This window comes from Gordionus sp. m RMFG-2023, chromosome 3, assembly GCF_954871325.1.
Source record: "Gordionus sp. m RMFG-2023 chromosome 3, tfGorSpeb1-WG-v2, whole genome shotgun sequence".
NCBI lineage: Eukaryota > Metazoa > Nematomorpha > Gordioida > Chordodea > Parachordodidae > Gordionus > Gordionus sp. m RMFG-2023.
The window spans coordinates 32,104,729-32,123,913 of NC_088777.1; the positions used below are offsets into that span (position 1 = coordinate 32,104,729).

Genomic DNA, 19,185 nt, shown 5'->3' on the forward strand with positions numbered 1-19,185 from the left:
AATTATAAGATTTATAATACTCAGTGATAGATGTTCTTTGATTAAAATGGTTAGCATTTTTAATAACTTTTGGTAGTATTTAATATAAATTGGGCAGTAAAAAAATATAATTTAGCAAATTTTATATTGATTTTATATTCAGCCAGTTAAATTCTTATAGTAGGCATTAAATACTTTAGTAAAATATTTTTTATCAAATATAGGAGACCAGGTTGAATTGCAAATTTCCTATTTCGACACAGAATTTATATATATAATTATATCATTTAATAGCCCATCTTTAGTATTAAAAACAAAAAGGGGCGCTATTTAAGACTTAGTAAAAGTCATGCTATTATTTTTGCCCACTAATGACAAATTACAAATTTGTGACATAGATAGAACTTAATATATTTTATATTCTAAAAATTATCAAAAAAAGACTTCATATATTGCATAACAAAATTATACCAATTGAAAAATATCTATTTTTGAAGGCAATGTGAAAAACCTCATTTAAATTTATATTTCTAAAAATTTTATGGAAATGATCAATAATTTGTGTAAAAATAAAAAAAAATTTTAAATAAAAATTTGACTTTCAATAAATATCTAAAAGTTGATGAAAATTTGTAAAGGTGAATTAGATTTATTTACGTTTTATTATTTAAGACCTCTAATCTTCGAAAGAATCTGAATTTAAAAAAACATTTTGATTTAATTAAAGCGCAAGTCCTAGTCAAAAATGGTATGAATTTATCTGGCCAATAAAAAAAATTTGGCTGGCAGACTAGGTATCCAATTCGTTTATTTTATAAATATTGATGTTTAATTTTCACCAATTGGGTTCGGGATAAGGCCTTAACATCATACATTATATTGGTTAGGGTTAATTAATAATAATATAAAAATTTGGTTAGGTTTAATAGTAAATTTTGTTTAACAATTTTATTTGGCAAATTTTTATGAAGATTTTATTTTTATTATGTTGATTTTCTCAAAAATTTTAAATATTTTATTTGGGGATTTTTTTTCTTATTTTGTTAATTTTCTAAAAATAATTTAGTATTTTATAGGATAAAAAACAGGGAATTTTTTCTCCGGAGAATTATTTTCTTGGTAAATTTTTTTCCTGTGGATTTTTTTTCCGAGGAGTAATCTTCTGGGGAATTATTTTCCTACATTCATTATTAATACAAATAGGAAATTGTTTGGGACCGAAAATGATGCTCAAATTATGTACGGAGTAACGTTATTTCAAGAAAACCCCGACCATTTGAACCGAACTCTATTTTGCCCTTGTTAATTTAATTACATTATAATTTATTCAGCATCTTTTCTAAGTTAATCATTTTGCTTTTTAATTTTGTATAATTAATAACACTAAGTTATTAAACAAACAACACTGATTGTTAAAAATTACAATAATTGAGTTTAAAATTAATGAAGCTACTCTTCTTTATCAAAATTCTGCTGTCATTCATTTTATAATGGTCAGAAATTCCCTCTCTCATCTGATTTCTTCTCATCCATTCCCTTCTATCTAGTCTTAACATCGCCATGCCCTTATTCGCAAAGTCCCTTCATTTTTCAACAGTCTCTTTTTTCTCTTTCCACTTTTAAAATGAGGTTCTCGTCTTCATAGGGTTCTATTTCACAAAATATCCTTAATCTTTCGCTGGTATTTGCCTAGCGCATCACAACTTAGCTCCTTATTCCATTCCATATTCTTTTACTCGACTAACATTTGAGGCTATATATATTACCATTACACGTCTTTTTTAATGTTCTTTTCCTCTGAACTCCTTCTACATATTATCTTTTCCACTTTCTTTACATCGTTCGCAAATTCTTCCATATAATATCTTATATATGCATGACTTTTTGTCTAATTCTCAATAAATTTATCTTTCAGCCCACTTAGCTTTTATATAAATATAGCCTCCTCAAAGATATAAAAAATGAAACAAGTTTGTAATATATTGTTTAAAATATGTGAATTTTAGAAGATTATTTTAAAAAATTAATTACTTATTAACAGAGTTTGGAATTAAAACTATAAATCTTAGGACCGCGTCAAATCTTTAAACCAAAACTCACAACCTCATTTAAAAACCTGAACAAGCACCATTTTTAATTCAGGTTCCAAATTCTGTCACCATTTTTAATTCAGGTTCCAAATTCTGTTTTTAAATCCCTCTGACATATATTCAATCCTATTTCTACCATTCTGCCTTAGGTATCTGCCTTATTTTTTTCCATTTGGTTTCTTGCAGGCAAAGGGTTAAATTGCTATAAATATATTAAATTAATCAATTTTATTAAACATTTAGATGACATGAACGATGAAACAACCGTTTATAATATTAAAACCACAAATTTCGGCCATTTAGCTTTCGATATGCTTTGCAAAATACCTGGGCTAAACGTTAAAACAGCTAAAATGTTGGTCAAAAAATGTCACTCTCTGCTAGATTTGAGCGGTTTGACATTGCTAGATATTTCACAAACTTTGGGTAACTCAGCAAACGCCGACAAAATGTGGAACTTTTTACATAATACCACCCGGAAAAAACTTCATTAGTGATCATCACATGATAAGCTATAAAGTGAGTTTAAAAATAATAAAATGTATTATAAATCTTTTAACTTGGAAAGGAAGAAAAATAAACTAAGATTTAACCTATGAAACCATTATTTATTCTATAATTGTTGATATTTTGTTGCATAAAATTTTGCTACAAACCTATATTATTTTGTAAATTAAATATAAAGCTCCCCTCTCGCGATAATACCTTGAATATACGTGTACTTATTGTATTTTCCAATCGGGTCACGACCCATTTTTTCATTTTCCTATCTATATCCGCTTATAATACAAATTATATAAAACTATATTGGTTATAATAGTATATATATTTAAAAATTTGTCATTATTACTCAAATGATCTCAGGAAAATAAAAAAATATTATTGTAAAATTATCATTTTTGTAACCTTACTATACTATCTTAATATAAATATGGCTCTCTATATATTACTTTACCTTTTTTTTATATTGGTGAATAAATTTAAAAAAAAATCTTATCAATTTGCTGTTGAATTTGTAACTTATTACAAATATTATTTAATCAATATTTTATGGAAATAAAACCAAAAGATATTTTAGCGAGTAAACCCCTAAGAGATTTTAAAAAGCAGGCAATTATGCACTGATTAGTTTTTAATCTATAATAACTAATTGTTTGATTATTTTATTATCGTATTGATGATTTAATGTGTTAATATGTAGGAAATTTAAAATATTTCCGAAGGAATTTTTTTTATACTCCTTTATTTTTGATGGTAGGAAAAAGATAATACTAACTTTTTGAACCACTTTGACCTCCAATCTAATGTGTGGTATGAGTTGAAGATTTTTTTATGATTAACAGATTATTCCTTTGGTATGATCTCAAAAGCAGGGGTTTCACTGGCAATTAAAGTTCCTGCTATTGGCAGTTATCTTTAAAAGCCGTCGAAAGGTTATTTTACATAGAATTGATATTTCCTCCATTCATCTTTATTGATATTACATTTTAAAGACCAACACCCTACTTATCCAAATGGGTCTAACTTTCTAACATATCTCGTCATATTATTTTAAAATTAATATACCCTTTTTATTTCTGTAAAATTAATAAAATGACAGAATTTTAAGGAACAAGTGCAGCAGAATGTAATTTTTATAAAATGTTTCATCGAAACTTTAATTTTTTTTTAAATTATATCATATGGTTTAATAAAGGTATATTTTATTCTTTATGCCATTTTAAAGGGTTGAGTACTGTTGTGGCATATATTATTGTCCTAGATAATTATGCTTAAAGTATAATACTTTAAAAAAATTATTAAAGTTTAGATTTGGAAAATAAAAGACAGAAAGGAAGAAACGGAAAAAAGGATAGAAAATAAAATTTAAATAGGATATAATTAATTATAATACAGAACAAACAATTATTAATAGTATCAGGTGCCTAGCCTGGGGGGGGAGCTTAGGCGTGTAGCCAGTAGTGTTGTTAAACGGCTGAGCCAAGCCGGCTTAGCCGAAAACTCAGCCAGATTTTGAGCCAAAAATTCGGCTCAGGCTCAAGCCAGCCGTTGGCTCACTCAAGCCGATTATTGAGGAGAAATTTATTTATTTGAGATTAGTGTTGCTAAACGGCTGAGCTAAGCCGGCAAAACCCTAAACTCATCTAGTTTTTGAGTCGAAAATTGACTCAAGCCGGCTCTTTGAGCCAAATAGTCGGCTGGCTCGAGTCGGCTCATCACTTGGCTCAAGCCGACTTTTGAGCCGAAATTTATTTATAAACATCTGAGCCAAGCCGGCTTCTTAAATTCAGCTTGTTTTTGAGTCAAAATATGACTAGGCTCAAGCCAAAAGGAAGAACCCATAATTAAAAAAGATCTACGACACATATTGCATCGGTCTGGCAGACTCTTGTTTTTTAAGACTATGGATATTAAATAATCGGTTACTGCCACTCTCTGGGGGGGGGGGGGGGGTATTATTATTATTTTTTAATGTTATTTTTTTTAATATTGTTTTTTATATTATTTTTATTTAAGATATTTTTAGGAGAATTTTGCCTACAAATTTAATTTTTTTGTGGTAAAATATAGGAATTATTAATTCCGCATATTTAAGATATTTTTAGGAGAATTTTGCGTAGAAATTTAATTTTTTTTGTTGTAAAATATAGGAATTCTTAATTCTGCATATTTAAGATATTTTTAGGAGAATTTTGCCTACAAATTTAATTCTTTTGTGGTAAAATATAGGAATTCTTAATTCTGCATATTTAAGATATTTTTAGGAGAATTTTGCCTACAAATTTATTTTTTATTTAAGATATTTTAAAATAGTTTTTTCTACAAATTTTTATTTAAGATATTTTGAAAAAGTTATTACTACAAAATTGTGTATTAGGGGTAAAAAAATAGGAATTCTTAATTCCGCATCGTTTATATATGAAGGTGGGAGGGGGCAGGAGAATTTTGCCTACAAATTTAATTTTTTATTTAATTTTGTATTAGGGATAAAATAGACCCCACCTTTGAAGTTTAAGTGATTTTTTTAACCTTTATAGTGAAGGATATAGTATTAAATGACTCAATTAACTATAGTATTAAAATTTATACACGAAATATAGTATTAAATTACCAATTTTATTCATTAAATTGAAATTTATTATTGAACAGTGATATATAAAATGAATAAAAATATCAAAACGATTTAACAATCTATATTTTCTAAAAAATATCTATATTCTACTAGTAGATATTCATGATTATTATCCTTATCCCTATGTTTTTCGGTTACATGTCAATACCGCGAAAATTTTAGCGCGAAATGTATTATCGCGAATGTCGATTACCGCGAAAAGATATTATAGCGAATGCATTACAGCGAATGCATTATCGCGAATATAATATAGCGAATGCATTATAGCGAATATAATACAGCGAAATATTATAGCGAATGTATTAGCGCGAATGTAATACCGCGAAAATGTTATAGCGAATACATTACAGCGAATGAATTATCGCGAATATATTACCACGAATGCATTATAGCGAATGAATTATCGCGAATACATTATAGCGAATGCATTATAGCAAATCCATTATAGCGAATGCATTATAGCGAATGAATTATCGCGAATGCATTATAGCGAATGCATTATCATATCGCTAATGGAGTTTCATGAAAGTTACAATTTTATATTTATCGACTTTTCGACTGACTTAGTTGAATCTGAAAATTAAGTTAAAATGGGGATTGGCTCTAAAAACATTTTTTTATTGAAATTAAGGCTAAGGCTTTTCTTTTTTTTGACTCAAAATATATAAAAAAGATTCTAAGTAATAAAATAGATTTCTCTTTTTCATCTAATCATTTTAAATATTAAACATCAAGTTTTTTCTTTTTAATTTATTGAAAACTTGTAGGGGAGAACGGGGTTATGGCGAACCCTAAAGGCAAACCTTAAGAAAATTATAAGTACTTTATCATTTTTAATAAAAAATATCTCATTTTGTTCAGCTCTATTAGTTTTATGATATGTTTAAATTTCAAAAATACATCTCTAATAATTTTTTCAAAATATCATTTTTCCTGGAATTTTTTTTGGTAACCGAGTGAACCCTACCCGGGGACGAACAAGCCCTTGGTCGAGGCTATTATAAACTCTGCTTAATTTTCCATATATAAAAGTTATATATTTCTTTATTAGGATATATTTAATGATTTAAAACATAAAAGTGTTATATAAAATCATTTAAAACATTCACAATCTTTGCAAATAAAAAAACAATAAAATTGCAAAGCCATGTAACTAATAACTGACATTGAAAGCAGTCTTGATTGTTATGCTTGATATAATTTATTTGTATACCAAACAATTATTTATCATATAATAACATTTTTCGATTTTTTTTCTTTTAGTTGGTCTCTCCTTGGCTTTTTTTGCATGTCAAATTTTTAAAAAATAGCAAAAAAAAAGGTTCGACCTAACCCCATAAAAATAGCCCCAGTAGCACCACTTTGAATAAGATCATATTTTGAAGTATTTATATTATCAATTTTGTTCGGGTAAATTGTTATTCTATAAAATAGGATTTTTTCTTTTATATAAGATGATTTTTGTGTGGTAAAATTGTATATTAATCTTTATTTTTGAAAAATAGTAAAAGTGTAAAAAGTTACTTTTGAAGGTACAAATGATATAAAGCATTATAAAAATTCTTCAAGCGGTTCGATAGAAATAAAAATTATAGCCGCATATGCAATATATAAGTATATAGTTTTGGCAAAAAATTATCTCTTAGAGTTTAATACTCTAGAAAATAAAGCCACTCTCACTATAACCCTGGGTTCATTATAACACCGGTCTCCCCTAATTATGGGCATCAGAAATTTTTTAGCTTTAGCTGATAACATAAAATAATATCACAAAGTTCTTTCCAAAAGTGTCTTACTTTGTGGAATAAACAAAAAATGTCTACCAATATGGCAGGTAACATCAAGAAATTGGGTAGGTATCTGATAAATTCTAGTGGAATTCGTATTAAGAATCTATGGTTTTGCTTAATAAAATCTTAGTTGAAAAACAAAAGGAGATTGATGAGTTATATGATAACCAAGGGGTTAGCTTGGTGAACTGGATTAATATTCCACTTTTTCCTAGAGAATTCAGGAATTAAACTTGATTCCAATTTTTATTCTCATGTCAAAATTTTATCATTATCAGATCTTTGATAAAATACATAATTTAGAAAATTATCGTATGTTTATATTGTTAGTGGTATTTAATAATGAGATTTGTTTAATAATGCCAAAATATTTTATGTTATAGTTTATGAATTTGAAGAAATCTTTAAAAATATATATTTTTGACTACATTTTTTTATCTTAATTTTCTAAAAGCCACTTTATAAAATTTAAAATATTTTGTTTTTATGTTATAGTTTAAAAGGAAATCTTTAAAAATATATATGTACGACTACATTTTTTTTATCTTAATTTTCTAAAAACCACTTTAAATTATATATTTTGAGAATATTAAGACAGGAGATTTCATAAAAAACGAATGACACGTTTCGGAGTTAATAAGATTTCAAAACGCGACGTTTTTTAGCCGCCCGGTAAATAATCAAAATTTTTGATCTCATTATCAACTTTCTTCCAATAGTAGGAATAGGACTAGTAGTCGTTTTTGTCAATATCATCATAAGCTTGACAATTTATAATTGAATTTATTAAATACCATGAGATAGCCCAACAAACACTTAACTTAAGTTATACGTTAATAAATATTTTTAATATTTTATATTTTAAGATTGATTCTAGTAAAAGTTAATTTTTGCCCCAACAAGCCCCAAACCCCAGGCTTGTAGATTACATTGGTTTATTAAGTCTCCTATAGGATAATTGTTATTATCAATAATACACCATTTGTATATAAATAATTCATAAAAAATTTCAAAATGTGATATTTATTTTAAAAAATGTTTAAGTTTTAATGAATTTTTTAATTTTTTTCTAATTCTTTTGATTATCAACCACCAGAAAAGGTGAAAAAGTTAAAGGGAAAATTCCAAAAATGTCTAAAGATTTTAATAGAAAAATTTTATTTCAGCCGCTGGGTTATTTTTGAAAGGATAGCTTTATCAACGCCAAAAAAAATTATACTTTTATTAATATTTAGCTATTTTTTACAGTACAGACAAAATTGAATTTAACATATTTCAATGTCATAATTAGTAATAAAATAAATAATATAAATGTTGTAAATTAATATACCTGTGTTCTTCGGTCTGCATTTTTTAGCACTGATTATTTAAAGCCCTGCCCTAAATTTTCAAATTTCGTTATTTTCTCTGTATTTTATAAATTGTTTTATACGGAATCTAAGATAAGTAAATAATATTAAAGCATAATTAAAATGTTTTTCACTATAATATTCTACGGCATAAAAATATGGATTTGTGGCCTTCTGTCTCTCTTAAAGTTGAAATTGTTTTAAACCGTATCATGAATAATAAACCAATTTGCACAGTGAGATTTAGAAATAATTAAATAGACAGAATATGAAATTAAAAAATCTTCTTTTCCCATTTCAGAAAGTCTCATAATCATTATGTTTAAAAATATTTATTGTAGGCATTCCCTTTCAGGCAGAATAATATGATTTGAAAATAACTTACAAAATATTAAATTTGAACTAAATTCACATATCATCTCTATTGAAACCACCAAAATATATAATTAAATATATTTTTTATCATTTTAAGATTTATATTTGAAACAGGAGTTGGCATTTATTATTTTTAAATTTAACAATGTTTAAATTTAAAAAAGATAAGATTTTATGTTTTAAAGCTATAAAATTAATAATTTTGACGATTACAAAAGATTTAATAAGATAGAGGTCTCAATCCAATGTTCCCCTTCATCTAATCTTATTTATAAAATTTTAAAAACTATCAACATATTTTTTTAGCGCTGGAAAGGGTTAATCATATCAGTAACTAGGGGCTAGTAGAATTAGGTCGAATTAATTATATTATGCTTAAAAATATGATATAATAAGTATTCATTGGCTATTATAGCTTTAAATTCTATTTTTTTCCCTTTAACTTTCACCTTTTCTGGTGGTTGATAATCAAAAGAATTAGAAAAAAAATTAAAAAATTCATTAAAACTTAAACATTTTTTAAAATAAAATATCACATTTTGAAATTTTTTATGAATTATTTATATACAAATGGTGTATTATTGATAATAACAATTATCCTATAGGAGGCTTAATAAACCAATATAATCTACAAGCCTGGGGTTTGGGGCTTGTTGAGGCAAAAATTAACTTTTACTAGAATCAATCTTAAAATATAAAATATTAAAATATTTATTAATAAAGTCTTTTGTAAAAAACGACTTAATCTAATCGTTAAAAAAAATTGAGTATACCAAATTCCACATATTTTTTAATAAAATACGAATTTCATAAATAACAAGTGACGTGTTTTAGAGGTAAATAATTTTAAAACGCTACTTTAAATAAATATAAACAATTAAGCTGGTTCTCTGGTTTTTTGGAACTTAATAAATGGGTTAAATATAATTTTGTCAAATATAAATCACTATTGCATTGTGATAATGTTAGTTGTAATGCATTCGCGATAATGCATTCGCTGTAATGTATTCGCTCTAATACATTCGCTATAAAGTTTTCGCGGTAATGCATTCGCTATGATGCACTCGCGATAATGCATTCGCGGTATTACATTCGCTGTAATGCATTCGCTATAATGTTTTCGCGGTAATGCATTCGCGCTAATATATTCGCTATAATATTTTCGCGGTAATGCATTCGCTATAATACATTCACGGTAATGCATTCGCTATAATATCTTTTCGCGGTAATCGACATTCGCGATAATACATTTCGCGGTATTGACGTGATACGATGTCTTTCATAGTTGGTTTTTAGATCCCGCCAAAGCCTTTCGACTTTTTGGGTGTTGATTGATCTGTCATTTGGATCAATAAAATTTCGTGAATTATTGACCCGATAATAGAAATAATTGGCTTGTTCTAACCTATTATATCTAAGATAAATAGATTTAATTTCGCTAAATAAAAAGTTAAATTTGTAGTTAAAATTCTCCTATTCCCCTCACTCCCCCATACTCTCCTGAATTAAGAATTCCTATATTTTAACCATATTACAAAATTTTGTAGAAAAACTTTTTTAAAATTTCGTAAATAAAAATTTATAGAAAAAACTATTTTAAAATATCTTAAATAAAAAATTAAATTTGTAGACAAAATTCTCCTAAAAATATCTTAAATATGCGGAATTAATAATTCCTATATTTTACAAAAAAAAATTAAATTTATAGGCAAAATTCTCCTAAAAATATCTTAAATATGCGGAATTAAGAATTACTACAAAAAAAATTAAATTGTAGGCAAAATTCTCCTAAAAATATCTTAAATAAAATAACATAAAAAAAAATATACATAAAAAAAATATTATAAAATAAAACGTGGTTAGTAGAACTTTTAGGATCAACTAAGTAGATGGAAAAATACCGGAAGACAGGAAGAGATATTTAGCCCGTGATTATACAAATATTTCTTTTGCCGCAAGTAATTCTCTTCCGGACTTCATTATCCAAACGGAAATTGTTTGGAATTATTTTTATATATTAATTTTGCCTAGGAGTATCAGCAAATGTTCGAATGTAAATTTATTTTATATAACATTATCCATTCGTACAAATAAATATTTTTTATAAAAAGTTTCCAAAAATGAGGATAATTCTTGATTTACAAAAGATTCTTTTCGAATAAGCTGTAAGAAAATGATATAATAATATAATTAGAATGATAATATGGTTTAAAAAAATATAAAGAAATATAAGGCTACTCATATTTATAAATGAATAAACCCTTTTTAACTATGTAAAGCTTATAATTGACAATAATTAGAATTTTTTTAATAGGTGAAAGGATATTAATGCTTAAGCAAATGACAAGATCTTATAAAAAAAAATTAATTAAAATTCATATATTATATTATGACTACTTTTTTTTAAAGGAATGTAATTATAATTTTTTGAAAATAAAATGTTTTGTGAAAATTAAAAAATTTTTTAAAAAAATATTGTAATTGAAAATTTGGTCATCACATAATTTTTAAATAAGTCCTAAATAATATTGAAATTGGGAGAGGGGAATTGAATGGTCTAGTTTTAGTCAAATATACGATACATGTCACAGCGGCTAATAAGAATGTGAATATAATAAATGTGATTAGTTTTCCCTGCTAATTATAAATCAAGAAAAATTGCACATTAATTTGTTATGGATTAAAAAAAGATATATATATCTTAAAAAGGTATAAAAGTAACATATTATTTAAAAAAAATTAAATATAATATAATATAAAGAGAATTATTTCCAATCTTATTTTAAAATATATAACAAAATGGAACTTTGTTAGAAATTTTCAATTTTCCTTCATATTCAATAAGATAGGAGTAACGTACGATGCAACATCGACATTGCATGTTTGGTATTTGATAACGAAGGGGTGTTTCTTGAAAATAGTAAATAAATTTTATAATTCGCGTCTATAAAAGTAATTACACCACGTTATAATTAGCAAATTTTGTGCGGAGAAATATGATTAAAAAGAATTACCAAGCACATTTTTTTAATATTCAAGATACATTATTAGCAGTTATAAATTTAAAGTTAATTTGGAAACAAAAAAAACAATTGATTTATGTTTTGATTTCACTAGAGGCATAGTGCTTTTTAGTCACATCGTATTCTTTTTCAAATAGTTTCCTATCCGGATTAAATTAATATTGAAAAAAGCACTATTAAATTTCAAAAGGCCACTAGGTGTTTCAAAAAGGACATGTGAATGTGACGAAAGAAAAACTATATAAAAAAAATATTTAAAATACATTCAAAAGTAAAAGATAAAAGCACTCCATAAATAATGTCCATTTTCATTTATAAATAATTTCCAATTTGAATTTAATATTTGGTTAAATCCCCATCCGCTTTAATTCAATTGTGCATTGAATATTGTAATCGAATTCCATATATCTACTGTTGAATATGTGATCGATATTAAGGCTTTATTTATTTTGGCAATTGATTTATTTTTTTTAATATCAATTTCTATTTAAAATTAATCGGTGAAAATTTTATATTAACATTTTTTTATATCATTTTAACGTTTTATATTTTTTTTAATATCAATTTGTATTTCACATATGTGGTTATTTTTTTATTGTTAAAAAAAAGATATAAAAAGAAAAAATGTTTTAGTTAAAACGGTTAAATAAAAAATGTAATTTATAATAAAAATAAAATGTGATTTATGATAATAAAATTCTGTCTTATTTTAATTATTCTGTATAAACACATCATGGTATTAATAAATAAACGAGGATCTGATTCAATTTTTACATGGAGGCCAAATTACTCCAAACTTTGCGATGGATGCTTTGAACAATTCCACATATAACTGAATTCGTCAAGCTGGATTTCCCTAAATTCAGCAGCGATGACAGCGCCTTCATAGGGAAATTGCAGAATTTCTTCGACACCAGCAAGATCTCCAACGGAGAAAAGGCCCGTTATTTCTCCGAAGTCTTCCAGATGAAGAATTCAATAATATTGGAGCAATTTGCACGGAGGCAGACTTCCAGAACCCAATCGCTCTGCTTGGCAAATTCAAGCTACAACATCCATCGAAGACTGAGAACGCCAAACTGTCATTATTTTATGCTGCCACTCAAGGCAAGAAGGAGACGTTCTCGGCTTGGGTCACATGTGTAGCACGACTCAATAAAGAATGCAAATTCAATGGCATTCAGCGCATTATTGAGAAAGGTTGCTTCGAATTCCAAAGATGTCAGGAAAGCGGCCAGGAGCTCTATGACTATAGAAGACATTTACAATCTAGGTCTAGAGGAAGACACCACGGAGCCAAGTGACATCAAGGGCGTGATGAAAGTTGAAGCTATTCATTTGACTGAATCACCTGGAATACAAGAGGTTAATCACATGGGCAGAGTCAAAAATAGTTACGTAATAACAAAACCCATTCAGGTCTCTCATGCACATGGTAAATCTCTTATCAAGCAACCCCAGTTCATCAATGACAATCGCCCCGACAATATTTCGATGAACTTTACGATGTACGCTGCGACAATTGCCGTGACAAACGATTCGATGGACGGCACAGTAACTTCCAAGACAATCGTTTTGATCAAAGCTACGATAATTGATACTATAACCGCAACCGTTTCGACAATCGCAACTAGTGTTGTTAAACGGCTAACTCAATATTTTATTAGGAAAAATATTATGCAAGCCTTAAGATTTAGCTCATAATCTCGAGGCTTAGACATTATTTTTCTGGCTAAAATATTGAGTTAGCCGTTTTTAAAAATCGGCTCAAAATGAGCCGTTTAACAACACTAATCGCAACTATAACTACTACGACGATCGATACAACAATAGCGGGTACAACGTCCATGGCAATCGCCACGACTATCATTGTGACCATCATCAAAGCTCTGATCGACGGAATGACTGCTATAGAGGCGATAACCGAACCAACTATTCCCGTCGTGGTCAACACAGACACAACCCTCATTAATGGCTTTTCGAAATATTTGTCGAGTTGAAGCACAACCATTATAATAATGACAATAATACATATAACAGATCATCTAATTATAAAGATCGTGATTGTCAATTGAACGAACTATGCCAAGAACATCGTAGCAATCGATGATTACGACGACTCAAACACAGACCTTAAAGAATATAATATTCAGAATCTTGAAGTGCACAATCTGGGGGTCTACGACACCAGATATGACGCATACAACGTGACGGTGAGCATCAACAACATACCCACGTTGATGCAAGTTGACACCGGTACGAGGTACACTAAACTTCCGAAGCTAACAGCTAAGAATGTAGGCATAACCACGATAAGTAAGACGGATATGAAACTCACTGGTTATGACGGCAGCGCCATCAAAATATTAGGTCTTGCCAATGTGAACGTTAAGTATGAAGGTAACTTACAAACAGTGGAGGCCATAATGGTGGATTGTGATAAGATCCCCCTGCTAGGGCGTATGTGGCTCCACGCCTTCAACGACATTTTAAAAACGTTCTTAGTGGGCAATGTAGAGAATGATCTCGAGAAGGTAATCTCGACAACAAAAAAAGACCTTGAATCAACTTACTCCTTACAAACCCAAAATGGTCAGACAAGAGAAAGTTCACTTGAAGCCCGATGCTGTGCCTAAGATCATACCTTCAAGAAGAATTCCGTGTGCCAAGATTGATTCGATGACTCAGAAATTGGATGGCTGGCTGAAGGACAACATAAACCTTACTCGAGAGGAATCTAGATGCCCGATGCCATGCACAGATGATCTGATCGCAAATAGGTAAGGGCTGCCTTTACTTTACCAAGCCATCGTTCGGTTTGAAAAGAAGACTGCACCATGAACATGGATAGGGTATTGCTTGGCGATCATGAACGTTAGGCGTTCCACTCAACATATCCAAGGAAATCATAAGCCGAATTTCTTTGGAGGGTGGAATGTTGAATATGTGATCGATATTAACGTTTTATTTATTTTGGCAATTGATTTATTTTTTTTGATATCAGTTTGTATTTAAATCTAATCGGTGAAAATTTTATATTAACATTTTTTTTATATCATTTTAACGTTACATTTTTTTTAATATCAATTTGTATTTTACATAATTGGTTATTTTTTTATTGTTAAAAAGATATAAAAATAAAAAATATTTTTGGTTAAAACGGTTAATAAAAAAAATGTAATTTATAATAAAAATAAAATGTGATTTATGATAATAAGATTCTTTCTTATTTTGTTGAATTATTCTGTATAAAGTATAAACACATCATGGTATTAATAAATAAACGAGGATCTGATTCAATTTTTACATCTATAATGGTTTTTTTTAGATTCTTCGTGGCCGTCCAAAATATTAATCCTTCTGACAACAGTCGATTTCATAGTATTACATGGTAATGTCATCTTAAATAAAACTGGATGATTAAGTCAAGATGATGATCTTATATCTAAACATTATTAAACGTCTATTATGCCATTTACAAAGTCCAGACCCAACACTTTTTGAACTCGAATTCCTATATCATTGTGTATATTGGAATAACAGATCGTTTTAAACAATCAGTTGTAAGTTACTACGATTATACGATCCCTAAGATTATCATCGAATCGAGATTCATCTGAAACGAGAATCAATTGTTCGTGGTCAAATTACTGTATTTAAGAGCCTGTTAAATCATTTCTTTTTTGAATAATCATTAATAGTGCCTTTTTGTATAGCATAAATTTAAAAATAAGCTAGGAGCAATAATACCAAATAAATAAAAACGAATATTCCATTTTATAAAATCCTTTGGCATGTTGTTGCAAAAATCTGTTTTTTTATAAAAGACCTCCACTTATAAATCAAATTCTGGGTGCTTGCATGACGTTTTTCAAGAATTATTTTTTTTTCAAGATACTATATTATTTGGGTATTTCCCATAATTTATGTAGATAAAGATTGGAGTCTAGAAGATCCATCAATTGAATAGTGGTGTGACTAAATTTAAGCTCTAGGAAAATATTTTATTAGGAATCTACTTGCTTCATTTATCAAATCACATACTATATTTAATGATTTTCCTTGCCTTATAAAATATTTTATGCAAGAAATTAATTAGAGAAAAAAATAATTTAAAATTTATTAAGATAAGATATAGATTTTACTTTTTTTATATGATTAAGTGTAAAGAAAGTTGACGTGATTTATGAAGCGCTTTTTTATTTTCTTTTTGAATGTATTTTGAATATTTTTTATATAAATTGATAAAATTTTCTAATTCTATTATGTTAATATATTATTATAATATATATATGTCGTATTGGGATACGGAATCATGTGGGATTCGGAATCCCAACCCACGTTTTATTTGGAATCTTTTAATATTTTTTTTCTTCCTTTTTTTTTGCCGTTTGGCTGGCACTAGAAAATTTCATTTTTTAGAGACATTTTATTTTCTATTTTTGTAAATTTATATAAAATAAAATCATAATTTTCACCTGAATATATATTTTTAAAAAAATCCGAATTATAAAAAATTATTTATTGCAACTCATTTTGCAATTGCACAATAATGTTTTCACATAGTTTGTGACAGGGAAGCTCCTAAATATTTTTAGCACTTTAAATAAAAAATTAATATATTTTATGTACGTTAATTAATTTGAGGAGTATATGTGGTTACTATAAAAATAAATTAAATTACCTATGAATATGATTGATATATCTTTGTTGGGACTTAAAAATCATTTAATTTTAAAGTTTTATATAGACTAGAGGCAATAAATTTTGTTAAAATTCTAGCACGCGTTCCTACCCATATTTTATTTTGTTCACCTTCTAAATTTTTAGGACATATATTACTTCAATCTGTCCTATGAATATGTAATAACATGTGATCACCTAATATGTCCAATTATTCGAGAATAAATTAAGTTTTGACGCCTAAGATCTATGAAATAAAAGAATGGGCCCTTATAAAATATTAGAAATACTATTCCCAATAGTATTGGTAGCATAACTATTTTTCCATGTAATTTTATAGCCAACATTTTTTGAACAAGGACTATTAGTAATAATATGGACAATTTGAGAGCACGAATCTTTGTTTGAAACCTTTGCTATTTTAGTAGCGATGTATATAGCGTTCACATAATCTTCCTCATTGGTAAACAATAAAAAAAGTGACGGCTTATCTGTGATATAAAAATAAATATTTTTATTTAATATCCCCTCTTTCCCTAATCGTTAAAAATATAATCTATATTTCCTTATTATCAAGGAAAATCGCTATCGATATTTATTTATATTAAAATTTTTAGCTTTTAATGATTTTTTAAATAAAAAAAGATCACCCTCGACTCAGTCTGGAAGATTTTTTTTAAATCGTGAATATTGAACATTTTTAGATATATTCTATCATGCGTATATTGTTTCAATATTTTTAATTATTGTATTAACACTAGGATGATTATTGTCGTTATGATGAACCTTTAATATTGAAAGAATATTGGATATTATAATAACTGTTTTTTTTACAAAATAAAGATTTTCTAAATCTATATATATGTCGTATTGGGATATGAAATCATGTGGGATTCGGAATCCCAACGTGGGGATTCAAGATCTTAAATCCCCATGTTTTATTCGGGATCTTTTTTTTTAAATATTCTTAATCCCCATGAAAAAAAAAATAAATATAATTACCTTTTCTTCTCTTTTTTTTGCGGCTGTTACCATATAATTAAGGCCAAAATAAAGGATTTAAAAAAAAAGTAAATAGTATAAAATTAAGGCATATAATAAATGAAAAGGGATGAGGTTAAGACATTTTTGTTTTAAAAAATATTAATAGAGGAAAAGAAAGCGAAAAGAGGTGCGGGCCTAATTTTTTATTCAGGGCCCGCCCGCTCACGGTGGCAATAATCACGCCCATTCACGCTTACCACTAAAAAAATTTCGACTCGACCCGCCCGAAAGGCAATATTTTGATTCACGTCAATTCAACGGTGTTTTTAAATTTTTCTAAATTTTAATACTATAATTTTTTACATTTTGAATTTACTCTATTTATTTCTTTAATTCCATAATCCATAAAAACAAAAAATAAATACATATTATAAATCCAAATTTTTACTTAGAAAAAGAAGAATGTCTATTTTTAAAATTTTAATTATGTACTACTTTCCTCTAATAGGCGATTGGCTACAGAAAATAACCTTTCACTAGAAGCCGAATTTGCCAGGGCTGACAAAATTTTACTCTCTAATTTTTTCAAAAAAGGAAATAAATTTTCCTGCTTCCAAAACTTCAAAATATTGCCATTGTTATTTGTTTTATTTTTTAAAATTTTATTTTGATAATATTGATATTGGTATAATTATAAAAAAAAATCAGACCCGATGGCTTAACTTGCACCCTCTGGTCCAATGGGAAATCCCTTATTTGAGATGCAATCTGCGTATCATCCTTTTCAATTAATACAAACCCTCTTACTTGTGGGGAAAATAAAAAAATTAATAAATATTCAAAATTAAATAACTTTATATTTCGCCAATAGTCATTTCAACTAACGGCAATTTTTCACAGTCTACATATATTTTTTAAAAAACTTTATCATGAATTTTTTTAGCATAACAAACGAAAATCGCGAATTCTTATTTCTTAAACAAAAACTTCAATTGGAAATTTTTAAACACAATTATATTTGCTTTTTAGGTATATTTTCATTATTAAATTAAGCTCTTTTTAAAGCCTTCGATGCTATTAATATATATTTTTTTTATATATTTTTACATATTTTTCTATATTAATATTTTAGTGTTTTATCATATAAACGTGTTCTTATAGTACAGGCTGTTCCCGCAACACATGTTTCTGTAGAAAGGGCTTTTTCGGGGCTAAAATTTGTGTTATCATCACAACGAACAAAAAGGAATCATTTATACTTGAAAATATATTACTTAAAAGTTCAAATAATATATTTAAAAATAAGTTATTTTGAATCTTATATATTTTTTTTATATATAATTCATAGATGCTTATAATAAAAATAAATTAGAATATGATGTTGCTTCAATAAAAAAAAATTTATAACCGTAATGAACCTTTATAATTAGCTGAACCGAACCTTTACAAATTTCTTCTCAAGAACCGTAACCATTTAAATTTTTTACATACTGAACCGTGACCAAACTGAACCGTTATAAATAACGGTTCGGGTCCCTGCTTAAATGTTCAACGAAATGCTTATTGCATTGAATAATTGTTGCAATAATTCGGATATTTTATAAATATATTTTTTAAAACAAAAAAGTCTTAACCTTATCCCTTTTCATTCATTAAATGCCTTAATTTAATACTATTTACTTTTTTTTAAATTCTCTTTTTAAATCCTTATTTTGGCCTTTTAATTATATGGTGCCAGCCGCAAAAAAAGAAAAAGTAATTATATTTATTTATTTTTCA

The 19,185-nt window shown here is 27.3% G+C and overlaps 2 protein-coding genes across 6 annotated transcripts in view; one reads left to right on the forward strand and one right to left on the reverse strand.

The window, feature by feature from the left end:
• LOC135927545 (DNA repair endonuclease XPF-like) overlaps positions 1-2,999 on the forward strand; it is a 33,666-nt gene extending 30,667 nt beyond the window's left edge. Inside the window, exons 15-16 of the mRNA XM_065463594.1 lie at positions 2,313-2,588; positions 2,755-2,999. Coding sequence (XP_065319666.1) covers positions 2,313-2,563 — 251 coding nt within the window. The 3' untranslated portion in view covers positions 2,564-2,588; positions 2,755-2,999. The remainder of the gene's footprint in view (positions 1-2,312; positions 2,589-2,754) is intronic.
• Positions 3,000-10,999: 8,000 nt separating this feature from the next.
• Positions 11,000-19,185, reverse strand: part of LOC135927345 (dual specificity mitogen-activated protein kinase kinase 4-like) — a 64,929-nt gene continuing 56,743 nt past the window's right edge. For 3 of the 5 annotated variants that reach the window (XM_065463309.1, XM_065463308.1, XM_065463311.1), the window contains exon 13: positions 11,000-11,626. In XM_065463309.1, the coding sequence (XP_065319381.1) occupies positions 11,537-11,626 (90 nt within the window). In that variant the 3' untranslated portion in view covers positions 11,000-11,536. The remainder of the gene's footprint in view (positions 11,627-19,185) is intronic. The other 2 variants (XR_010572053.1, XR_010572052.1) reach the window with 1 other exon arrangement.